Source organism: Sebastes fasciatus, chromosome 22, assembly GCF_043250625.1.
Source record: "Sebastes fasciatus isolate fSebFas1 chromosome 22, fSebFas1.pri, whole genome shotgun sequence".
Lineage (NCBI taxonomy): Eukaryota > Metazoa > Chordata > Actinopteri > Perciformes > Sebastidae > Sebastes > Sebastes fasciatus.
This window is the reverse complement of record NC_133816.1, coordinates 7,715,304-7,728,333: the sequence shown is the minus strand read 5'-3', so window position 1 is coordinate 7,728,333 and position 13,030 is coordinate 7,715,304. Positions and strand designations below refer to the sequence as shown.

Sequence of the window (13,030 nt, the reverse complement as noted above, 5' to 3'; positions counted from 1 at the left end):
CGATGGAGAGATAGAAAGCTGAGTTACACAGAACATGAGGAGCTGAGAACGGGTGTGAAGCTATAAAAAAACACAGACCTAAGCTCGATCCCCATATCAGCAGCCATCTTGGGTGGCTAATTATGATGAGTTACTCGGTGCACTAGTGGGAGTTCGAGCCTCACCTGTATCCATTTAGGAAGGCCTCTCCACCGGAGACTGGGATGTCTCCTGTCAGCATCTTGAACGTGGTGGTTTTCCCAGCCCCGTTGATTCCCAGCAAGCCGAAGCACTGACGGAGACAATAGGGAGGCCTCCGTTAGGAAAACAGTGTTTTGTAGATACAAGCTGGTGCCGGATGACATTTCAAATATTCTGTATGAGTTTTCGTTTGAACAAACACTACCCATTAACCCCTTTTAATGAAGTTTATCTATAGACTGTGCACATATTTGTTCACAACATACAGTATAATTGAAACTGCAGTTTATAGAGCGTGCACGACTGCTTCAGTGTTTAGCAAAATAACAAATTGATGTATTTCTGTACACACAAACAATACAACAGACACTAAATCAACATGACAGGCACACAGGAACAAATGGTGTAAAAAACAGCCCACCACCCGACAGCATTTCTTACTTCCTCTGTAAACTTCTACAACAAACACTATCCTCTCCCTCTCTTGTCTTTTCTCCCCGATGCTGCTGATTTTTTACTCCCCTCTGGAGGGCATGCGGCAGGAAGTCGTCCCCGCGGAGCTCTGCGGTCATGTGACCCCGCCTTAGGTGCTCTGGTTCCGGCATAAATATTTGATTTCTGTCATTCATTGATCCCTGCTTGTTTGTGACCTGTGCTTGTGAATGCATAGACGAGGGCTAAGCTTGATGTAAATAATGCATGGAAATTCGGTGTGTGATCAGTTGAGCCCCGTGAATCACAATATTCCACTGGCATTTACATTGGGCTTTGAGTAAACAGTGGCAGGGAGGACGGATACCACCGGAAAGCCCATCGAGCACGACTGCCTGTCAGCATTTGAGATTATGTTTAAATCAAGCTTCCAGCGGCACAGTGTGTGTGTGTGACCGTGAGTGTGTGTAGCGGTATGTGTATTGTAACAGATTTTAATGAGTAAGGATGATTTATATACATTTTACCCGAAGTTTCCTAAGTGATAAACTGTGTTAAAGTTTGTTGTATTTGGTTGATGTAGTCTCCCACTGCTAATTTGGCAGTGTGCTGAACTAAACATCACTGGGTCCTCATGCCTTCGCTTCACAGCCTCCGTTGCTCTGGCAATGCTCTTCTGCTAGCCTGCTTGTGTGTTTTTAGCACGCACATGCTTGGCAGTGGCACAATGGCAGAAAACAAGCCCGATAAGGAGATTAGTGTTCCTCCTAACGCCTTCTCTAAGCAGCGTTTGGAAGATATTTTTGATTCGACTCAGTAGAAGGCAAGACGGAGCCAAACACCAATTCAAATCTTCAAGAAACAAATCAAAGCCCAGACAGAGAATCTCTGCTCATCGCTCTCTGCTCTCATGTGTCAATATTTTGTAAATATTTTCATTAATATTCAAATTTAACTTGAATATGTAGTCAATTCACATCCCAATCGTATGTTCAAGGCGACAGAGACTGAAAAAAATGTATCCCGTATGGGTGTTGGCTGGTGAATTTGGAGAAGTGCTCAAATGTGTAAATGCAAGAAAGTCTTCTAACGTGTCAAACACACTATACGCTTGAAGAGACGCTCGTTGTGATTCAGCAGCATTTGGCTCACCTCTGCGGCAGGTACTCCCACACATAGCCTGTCCACAGCAGGGGTGCTCTTCCGAGAGTATACCTGCAGGGAGCAGACAATAAAATTAATCAACCAGCCAGCCAGAGAAGGAGAGAGAACGAGGGCGAGGAGGCAGGGGGAGGATGGGGAGCCAACAGTGAGGAAGACAACGGAGAGGATAGCATGACGGAATATGGAGCGATAGACCAGAGCAGCAGGGAAGAGAAGAGATGAAGGAAGCAGGTGGGAAAAGAAGGAGGGAGAGAAGATAAGAAATTATCAAGAAGGAATAATTTGCAACATTTAGAGCCAGCCAGATGGGAAAAGGTAGTAAAAAAAAAAAAAAGTTTGACACTTGCACAGGGGGTAGAAGAGGAGGACATGGACATTAGTATTTGTGACTGCAGTGATGGTATTCATGAGGAAATCTGTCTCCACTTTGAGTGCCACGTCAGTACCCTCAATAACCTTCAACACACAAGCAAGTCACCTTATATTCTATGTATGGACACCAGCTGCATTTAGTGGTGTCAATATACAGAGATGACTTTAGTGAAAAAGCATGCTGTCCTTAATCTGAAAAAAGTACTTTAATACCAATCTAAAAACCTACTGTATAGCTACGCCAGGGACAGTGTAAGGACACGATGCTCACTCAACTTCAACAGCTGCCTGTTGCTGCTGGAAATGACACTGATACGAGCAGTATAAGACCGAATCAAAACACTAAAGCAAAGGGCCGTAAAACCAAAACAATGAGCTGAAAGAAGCTAAAACGCTTTGTAAGGCCGAGGGGAACTGCAGTTGTTGTGTGAAAATTCTCCATGTGTTTATCACCACAACCTTTCACATTGCACCCATTATTTAAATACAAATATTGATAAGTGTAGCTTTAATAACTATTACATTTTAACATGATGTTTAGCCTGCAATATTTAGATAACATGAGCATGCTATCTTTTAGCATTCATTGAAATACAAACGAGGCTTATGGGACTATTAGATTTACGCTAATACGAGCGACAAAAGCAACAAAACGGCCGAGCGTGGCATGCTATATTGTCGCAGAGTCTCTGTTGAAGTGTTGCTCAAGCGCTCCTTGACGCAGTTGTGTCGTCAAATAGCACTGGGAACTGGCTAACGGCATTTTTTGTTTTAGACGGAACGGAACAGGGTGAAACAAAAACATATGATTGGTTGATGCTTCATGAAGATTCAGCGTCTGATGACCATGAACATGTATACCACATCCCATGGTAATCCAGATCAAAGTGTTAGACTGACAGACCAACATTGCCATCCCTAAACCTCCTACCGTTGCTAAAAAATAAAACTAGACCACATGAGATGCAGAATCCCACAAAGAAGAGTATGAAACTCGTCACGTTGTGATTGTGAGTCAGTATCCTGCTAAGATCATGTAGCGACATCGGAAACGAGACGGTGGTTGATATTTCCCCCACATCTCACATGAAAACCTTCCACGCTGCATCCCTCCACATCCTCCCCCGCTGACCAGCCTCATCCATGCACATTTGCATACAAGCCTGCATCATCAGAAACTCTCACCAGAGGAGGTAAAGAAACTCCCACTTGAAGCGAACATGATTTTTTTTTACAATCGAAAAAAAAAAAAGCGAGCGAACATTCAACAAAATGAGGTATTTAGTGTATGGGGTGTTTTTCCACATCCAAGACTATCCCGGTGTGTTAGGGTTTGATATGTTTTCAAAGTGGTTTGAAAGCAGCGTTGTCTTACTCTAGCACGGAAAGACAAGACAAGGCCTTTGTTGTTGTTGCTGAGTGTGACAGTTAAGACATTTAAAATTCAAAACCAAGGACAGCGCTGTGCCCCTTTGAGTTATGAAAGAGTGACTACTACTGGCTGTTTTATTTCATTTTTTTTTTTAAAGTTGAAAACATAGTTTTCGATGAGGTGTTTAGGTGCCTGTGTTTGAGAGACTGAAACAGTGAATGTTCATTAAAACAGAGAAGTGACACTTCTCAGTATGAAGGATACATTTCCTGTATAGAATCTCCAGACCAAATATTATCCACCATTAAAAAACACTCTGCTGTCCCAGACGCATCCAGAGTGCTGCCAGGCAAATGTAAATTTAGAACCGCCACTCCAAGCCTGACAAACAATGACATTGCATTTATTACACAGTTGGCACATCAAACACACTTGATAAAAGCAGGAGTTGCATAGATCCACTCTTCTTTCAGTGCCATCTGGCAGCTGCACTCAGTACGTATCAACCTGGATTACCCATACTACTTTTTAGTGACAGTTTGCAGTGCTAAAGCCACATCAAAGCAGCAGATACATGTATGGAGGAAGGCAATTAAAGGATAATTCCCCTCTGACTCGAGCTCCACAGCAGCTGTCATGATAAGCAGGCCGACGTCTAATCAGATGAGACAGTTGAGAGAATGTTATGGCGGCGGTTGTGCGAACCTAAAATATAGATTTAGGTTGGAAAATCGCAAGCTTCAAACGGCAAATGCTAGAGCTCAGGTAGTAAGCCATGACCGTGACACTGCTTTATTTAAAAAGGAGTCTCCAATATGGTGCATTCATTCCACAAATGACAAATTAAAAGTGATACGGTGCTATCCCGAGGTACCTAAAACCTGTTTTACCGATGTAGCCCTATCAGATTAGCTCAAGTACCCCTTCATCAACACCACTCATCAAGTTCCAAAAATGTCATTTTAACTTATTTTAAACTGGACGCCATATAGCATCAGTAATTGTATAAAAGTGGATATTGTCATATCTTATATACAAAACAAAAATTGCAGATGTTTTGGCTGCATATCTCTTCATTGGTCTTTATTTCAATAACTTTGGTCAAGTTTTTACTAATTTTCACTAGTGGCAGAGGTTGAATCTTTCAACCATTTATCCATTACTTTTAACTATTTATTCTAAATTCTCTGTTCACTCGCTAAATAGTTTCCACGCACTCCTGAAGGATAAGTGTTATAATTGACTCAAATTGGGGGTGTGACCTGTGCAGTCAGCATATCATAGTGACATACTTTGTTGGTTATTATGATAATAAAGACAGTATACTAAAGATCAGCCTCACACTCATTTGTAATTATATTTCGGTGTTTATTTCCCCCTATTTCTGTGTTTTATATTTATATATAAATATATATATATGTTCCTTTTTCTTTCTTTCACTAAATTGCATAATTTCTAAACTTTGAAATTAACTGGGCCACTCCACAATCTTTACAAGAACCCCTGGCAAATGCATTAGTACCCCTGACTTATTCATTGCCTAAAGGGATTTATAATATTTTGATAAGGGAATGAAATGCATAAAAATACAAATTACATAGTGAGAAAGTAAAAGAAATCGCAAATGAAAGAAAAAATAATTTCTGAAAAATATAATTGCTGGGAAAAACTTTAAAAACATAAAAATACAAGAAAAAAACCAAGGTCAGTAACCAGACAAAAAGTGGGCTTTAAACATTTTTAAAGATAATTTGGAACATATACATACAGTATATGTATATACATATTTTGGCACACCTTGGCAGCCTTTCTGTTACCATACAACACACAGCTCTTGTCAAACTAGTCTCACCTGAACCACAAAGTACATTATTATCACATACTTGTAGTATCCGCTCATCACTCATTAGAACCAGCTGTCACAAGGTTCTTTAAAAACTTTCTCTGTCAACTTAGTGAGTGACTGGAAGGTTAAACTGACAGCGCTGGGCCTGGAAAATACTCGCAGACGGACACACTTCCATTACAGTCTCCATCGATTACGGCGCCGACGCTAACGCAGCAGCTAAGTGGAAGGCTAGCAGGTGGGGCGCATAGCAAAACGCTCCTGTTTAGAGCAGCAGGAAAAGGAAGGGGAGGAGCAGGGATCTGACACATGATTGATGGCCTGTCGATCGCTTCAGAGGCATGCTTAGATTTATGACAGGGCTCAGCCTGTGGCGCGTGGCCACCGAAGCCATGCGCTCATTGATCAATTTGTTATCTACATCCCAAATGGATGGGGCACAGCTGTGGTGGGAGTCAATGAGGGCACTGCAGGAAGAATCCTGATGCCTTCTGCCACTGCACTGCTGTTTTTGTGTGGTGATGGGGCCATTGTGTCTCATTTCAGACAAATATCAACCATCAAGGTGTTTGTGTGAACAATGGCTGCTTGTCAACAGCAGACTTATCTAACATCTAGTAGTAGAGATGAAGTGTTTTACCAAGTTTACAGTGCGTTCAAAAAGTTATCTGTACAAGTATCACTGATAAAGAAACACTCCTCTCCACACCTTTTCACCTTGCGAGATGATTTGTAAGACATTACCCATCCAACTGTTTTACCCAGCGCTTGTTCGGTAATTACCCTGGGGAGTGCGGCGCGCGTCTGTGTCCGTGAGCAATGAGTGAAAGATTAAGTATAGTGAGACTGCGAAGACCGAGGGAGTAGAGGAGTGAAGAAAGGGTGGCGGGAAGCAAAAGGCTGTTAGATCGTCCAGCTGTCGGCACTGGAGCTGTAAAGCAGGCTGCTGTGGTGACACTTCCTGCTGCCACGCCGCCCGCAGGGAGGGAACATCTGCCGACGGATGAAGCGTTAATCTCGGCGGCGTCGAGGCACGCACCGTCGCGGCACGCTCGACTTCACCTACTGAACGGAGGGAAGGGGCCAGAGATGTATAGGAAGGCGCAGACCTTTACACCCCTAAAATGCAATCTTGTTGGGCTCTCATGGCCACTTATGATGTTTGTGAATGTTCACAGCTGCATACTCGCAACCTGTCTTTCCCCATTTGCCTTGCAGAACTGAATAATGCAGGTGCAAGTGGAGGAAAAAAGTACTCCCACCCACACACATCCACATTGCACAGATAAAGTAGATTAATCCCTTTTGAAAAGTTCTAAGTAGTGTAGGTTATTACTGTATAATGTCAGAAAATAATACAATTTCAGATTTAGAAGTTAATTACAGGAGGGAAAAAACTTATTTTCCATGCTCATAAAATGTGTGCGGTGAAACGCAAAGTGGCATACTGCGCTAAAAAGGCTAGTGTGCAATAAAGAATTAAAAATAAAGGGTAGAACAGAAAGATACAGATAAGAAAAAGTATTAAAATACAAAGTGTTTAGTGGCCTGGTGTGTAGGTGGGCTGTGGAATTTATCGATATATAAAAATGCACACATATCACACATACTGCGTGAGTGCAAATATGCAAATGTGCAGGGCATAGCAGAGAATCACAGAGGGCAAGATGAGGCCAAGGATATATAGAGGTCAGAGTTTCGCATCCTGACGGCCTGAGGGAAGAAACTTTCTCTCTGTGTTGGACTTTTTTTTACACAATTAAAAAGAATCTCACATTTTTATAAAAGAGTAAGGAGATAAAAATGAATAAAGCAACCAGTCAACCTCTGACCAGAAAAAAACAGAGACATGACTGAATAACAAAGTGGGAACTATGCACTGCAATCAGAGCAATACTTTAGAAAGAGCTAAAAAAAAGATGCACTGCACAATACCTTAGTGAGGTCGCTGATCCTCAGAAGGTCGTTCTGGGCATTGCCTTCGTACACCCGCTCGCGTTCCCGAGCAACATCAATATCCTCTTCCTCCGCAGATAATGCCTTCCCTGAAATAAGCCTGGCAGAGAGAAGTCAACCGCAGTTGGCGTAACACCCTTCATTAAAATTAACATGAACTCGCATGACAAATTATCTCGGTCAAAGTTTAAGCTCTGTGAAACAATCTCGGCAATTTTCATAAATAGTGGGAGCCACAGGCATTAGTTTCCATGGCAACCTCGCATTTGGAGTAAGTAAACACCATATAAAAAAAGAAAAGAAAATTGGGTAGTATTTGCCAAACAGAGTCACAGAGCAACAGATGTTTTATATAAAATGAACATGAAGTACAGCACATGACTAATTTAAATGGGGGAGAATATGGGAGGATGGTTTATCTGACTGAAACAAATACTGGATGAAACACACAACTTTATTAAAAACATGGACAAGAACTACAACAATAAGAAACATGACTACCGAACTGCCAATTTTGAGTTAATTCACAGCTGTTGACGGCTACTTTTACCTTGGTTTGCAGAAGAACTTATACTGGATGAGAATGGTGACGGTAAACATAACAACTCCCTGGATGGACATGGCGCAAAGGTTCTTTCCCACCATATCCCAGCTGAGTGGGTCCTGGAAACGGTCTTCACCTGATAATAAAGGGATGATAAATGGAAAAAAATGAGTGAAAAACCCCCAAAATATGGTGATAAACTAAGTTAATACACACAGAAAAGGGTAAGTAATTAAATGCATCATCACTGTGTGTCATTTCATGTTAATATCCAGCCCTTATCTACAAGCTCAGAGTATGATTTAGCAGAAACATCTTCCAAAAAAGTGCCATTACATCCGGCATTACCAGATGTGTGTTTTCTTTCATGGACGGCCAAATATGTCTTTGTCAAAAGTTAGAGGAGAGCGGGAATTTGTCAGCTCTTTGAAGTGTTTTCCAGACATATTCATTGGTGAAAGCCAGCAGTTTAAAACGCCACTTAGCCTTAAAAAAAAAAAATGCAAAAAATAAATGCTGTCACTTATGCCATGCGAGGAAATCAATGATATCCTGTACTTTTCATGTTGAAGCCTTTTTTTGGTAATGAACACTTAAGTAAACCGGTGACAGCACCCCACTCTAATCATTCTGCTCCCTCTCTCTCTTCCTCACTCAGATTCCACAACCCTCGAGCCCGAGGGGGCAGAGTAAGTAGACAAGAAAAACGAAAGCGCTTTCAGTCTCATTCTCTGGTAAATAGCCCCTCTCCACACCAGCCCTCTTAGGTTGTGATTGCTTTTCTCGTCCTGCTCTCCGCCACCGTCGCAAATGATTCCTCAAGCCACTATTTCCTGCTCCATCTCTCTACAGATAAGACTCCTCTTCCTCTTTCATGTGCCTCTTGATGGCCCCCTTCAACCCCGCCTCCACCTCTACAACCCTGTTCCCCTCTTCTGCCCGTCTCCTGCGTAAATGTTACACATGTAGAGTAGAGGAGAGCTCTAGAGGACGTTTGGGAGCTGTGTTATTGGTCAAATATTTCTTTTTGTACTGGTGGGATAAAGACCTAGCATTTTAAATGAAATAGTATAGTGTCACTTTAACCTCTTCCACTCTTGGAGGGCACCAGCTGTCTTTCAGAGACTGTAACAGGCTCAGAAAACCCAAGGAATCCATTGGTACTAACCATGTCATTCTACCATGTCGAGAAAGAGGGTAAATAACACTCCAAAATTGGTCTAAATTTTGGCGAGGGAAAACTGGCATGGCCATTTTCAACGGGGTCCCTTGACCTTTGACCTCAAGATATGTGAATGAAAATGGGTTCTATGGGTACCCACGAGTCTCCCCTTTACAGATATGCCCACTTTATGATAATCACATGCAGTTTGTGGCAAAAAAACATGCACTTTTATGCATGCAGTACAAATGTGTTATTTTCGCCTGTTCTGAAATGGTGCATTTGAATATTTCTACATACTAGGGTCCCTAAACGGTCTTGGAATTGCATAAATTGGGTCTCAATGTAAAGCTGAGACTCTTGTGGATTCAATGAGCCCAATTGTATTCATGTGTGATGATGTTCATACCCATAGTAGCCATTTCATTGTAGTGAAACTGTTTTTTCAAATTTGACCTCACTGTATAAAATGACTTCTAGGATAAATCCAGCCTCATGAAACTTTACAACCACAAAGTGGAGACCTGGGGCATTCAGAGGATGGATGGCTTTCATAGATAGATTGACAATAAGGGGGTTTCTGAGCAGTTTACAGAACAGAAGTCCAATCCAATCGCTGAAAAAGGCAATTCTTGCAAAAATGTCCAAATGTCAAAAGTTTTTTAAACCAAATGAACACAGCATCGTTTTTTCTATGGTGTTCCTCAAGGTCTTGGTGTCTTAATGTTGGATTTTTGGAGGGATTATTGATCATTTTTATCAATTATCAAATTGTAAAAAACAAATTGTTAAATTTAGCACCAAACCTGTGTAACAAATGATATCAACCCCCAAAATTACTGCAGCAACTAATAAAACATGATAAAGCATCGCGATGATCATCGTATATTTCCATCATAATGTTCTAAGCCCTTACACACTTTCACAATTTATTTAATTAATGGTTAATTAAAGTGACCATTAGTAGTGCTGTGTAATGTAGGAATGTTTTTAGGAGTAGGTCCCCATTTCGTTAGTTCTCCTACATGCCTACAATTACATGATACACATTCCTGCCACCTGATCTAGAGGAAGAAAGAAATGCACCAGAATAAGCAGCGAGGAAGAAGACTGCTAGCAAGTAAACATTGACAAAAATTGGCTTTGCAAATGTTTTATAGCAAGAATACGCACAATGGGGGATATTCACTAAGGTTTCTGGTCTTTTTATGAGCTACACAGTCAAATACTGTTTGTCCTTCTTTGCTAAAGTACAGCACTGAGATTTTGCGCTGGTAAAACGGAGAAAAGTGGCACCACTGAAAATTGCATGATTGGGCTCATGCATGTTCTGTATTATTGGTATCAGATGGTATCAAAATATTGTCACTTTAGTCGAAAAGGTTCAACATGTGTACAGTATTACAACAAAATAATTATCTCACCCACTTGGCAGATGTTTTCATGTTTTTTGTTTGAGCGAAATATAATCTTACAACGTAATATTACACAACATTAATTGTAAAGATGAGGATTAGTTATGCTGTCAAAGTGGTGGTGGCCTCTTACCAAAACTGCTGAAGAGGGTGGCCATTGCCTGGTTCTTGGCCATGTCAATTAGCCCTCTGCCCAGACAGAAATGTGGGAATATTAGCAGCACCTGCTTCACTATGTCGTTGATGCGGGAGATGTTCTGTTGAGGAAAATGCACACAAACAAAATACTAATTAGTGGCATGTAAAAGCTTTGAATGTCGGGAATTAGCTAAGCACAAGTCCAAGATGTTTACTCGTCGCCTTGGATCAGCAGGGCCAGCGGCGGGAGAGGTTTGGAAGTACGGTGCGTACTGTACTGCCCTGACGCAAGCATAGATAATTAAAAAAACATCCTGCACTCCATTTGCATGCTGCGCGTTGCTGTGTTGCGGGGCTCCAAATGCCACGCGGAGGAAACACAGAGCATCCAAGTTCATCAACCTTCTTGATGTTGTAATTTAGCAAATGTTAGGGAACACGCTGCGTGATCTGTGAGGTAGCACGCATACAGTATGTGTAAACACAAATTGATGAGGTGGTGCTCGGGTAAGCAGATGTTCATCCCTAAAATCATAACTAAGGGTAGAAGGAGCACCCGAGGAGACGCTCTCTGTGTGTCTGCCTCTGTTCTTTCCTCTGATACTGTACACAAAAACAAAGAGACAGATGCACACAAAAACACCGTTTCACAAGGCATGCATAAAAAGCTAGTTTTATCTTGACAGGGCATTACAACTTGTCTTTCTCCCCCAAATTGTACTGTCTCTTTCTCATTTTCCTCCTCCCTGAGGCCACAATTCAGTGGCGGCCTAGTAAAGCACAAAAGCAATAATTAATTCAATGAAGACACAATGGACTGGGCTCTAACAAACTGGCTCAAATGAGGAAGGAAGTACAGTAAGTCAGGGAGGAAGCAGGGGATGAGGGAGGAAACGGCAGAGAGAGGGAAGACCAAATATGACTACGTCTGGCGTGGCATGTCGTTCAAAAGCAAGTTCATGCATTATGCATGCTGCTTCATTGCAGCATAGTCTTCAAAGCTCTCGCATACGTCCAGGAAGACCATAAATTCATCATTTCTGTTTTTGGGCGAGCCCGAGCAAAGAGTAGGCGGGGCGGGGGCGGCAGTGCATTTTGTTAAAGCTGTGTGCAAGATTTCCAGATGATGGCCATTGTTGTCGCACAATTTATTCATGGGTGTGTGTAACCGCTCTGTGATTTATGAGTCCCACTGAGTAAGCTTTCATTCGGCAGATGAGGATGAGCGAATGAAGCTGGTCAGCCTTAAAAAAACAACAACAGTGCAAATGCCATATTTAAAGATATTTTTGTCAAGTACCTTTACTAGATCTCTCTCGACTTTTTAAACAACATTTTGTGAGACATGCTTATTTGCTGGATAACACTATCATGTCCCTACAGTGAATATGTAGTCAGAGCCAGCAGCTGGTTAGTTTAGCTTAGCATAAAGACTGCAAACAAAGGGTCTGCCTAAAGGTAATAAAATCCATCAACCGACACCTCTCAAGTTCACTAATTAATATGTTATTCCTTGTGTTAGTAACTTTCTGTAGTTTCCACTGGTTGCCAGGCAACTGGTCCCGGCCAAGAAGTAGTCCGGCCGTGAAATGGCTAATTGTCCTTTTTACACTTTGTTATTTGTAGAAAAAAAACAAGATAATAGTAATTAGTGAGTTGATGTAGGTGGATTTTGTCACCTTTGGACTGAGCCAGGTTAGCGGTTTCCAGTCTTAAAAGGGATAGTTCGGCTGTTTTGTAGTGGGGTTGTATGAAGTACTTATCCATAATCAGTACAGATGATGACGGTTGGCACACCCTCAGCTTGGAGAAGCTCTACTGCTGTGGACGGGGGCAGCAGAAAAACTTATTTTAGCAACCTAAAAGAAAGGCTCACCTTAAAAAAAACAATATCAGTTTAAGTGTACGCTATATTTAGAATAATTCCACTGCTTTACCTTGTCGTCACACAGCCCTTTCCGACGGTGAACTAAAGCCCTTGTATCTATCTATCTATGCTCTCAACAAAGCCACAACACTTCATTGGAAAAAAACAGTAATTTTACCTCGCAGAACGCGGCGGTTGATGGTTTAACGCTCGATCAGTTAGTTTGTGCTATTGTGTGACATTGAAGAATCAAATAACTTTTTTTCCCAATGGAGTCTGGTTGCTTTTAGCGAGAACATAGATAACGGCTTCAGTTCCTCGTCAGAAACATAGACTGTATATTTGTCTCACAGCGAGGTAAATATTAAAAATATAGCTGAAACTTAAACTGTTATTGATTTCTTTTAGGTGGGCCTTTCTTTTGGCTAAAATACGTTTTGCTGCCAGCTCCGTCCACAGCAGTACATTGCTTTGTTCCCGTGCGGTTACTACTGTCTGTTTCTCCAAACTGGGGGCGTGCTGACCGTCGTATACTGTAGGTAACACACTGACTATGGATAGGTACCTCATACAACACCACTA

The 13,030-nt window shown here is 41.7% G+C and overlaps 1 protein-coding gene across 2 annotated transcripts in view; it reads right to left on the bottom strand.

Annotated features, from left to right (window-relative positions):
• LOC141760239 (phospholipid-transporting ATPase ABCA1) overlaps positions 1–13,030 on the bottom strand; it is a 165,749-nt gene that overhangs the window by 28,510 nt on the left and 124,209 nt on the right. For both annotated transcript variants that reach the window (XM_074622880.1, XM_074622881.1), the window contains exons 40-44: positions 10,577–10,700; positions 7,873–8,002; positions 7,302–7,422; positions 1,765–1,827; positions 165–271 (exon numbers count right to left, since the gene is read on the bottom strand). In XM_074622880.1, the coding sequence (XP_074478981.1) occupies positions 165–271; positions 1,765–1,827; positions 7,302–7,422; positions 7,873–8,002; positions 10,577–10,700 (545 nt within the window). The remainder of the gene's footprint in view (positions 1–164; positions 272–1,764; positions 1,828–7,301; positions 7,423–7,872; positions 8,003–10,576; positions 10,701–13,030) is intronic.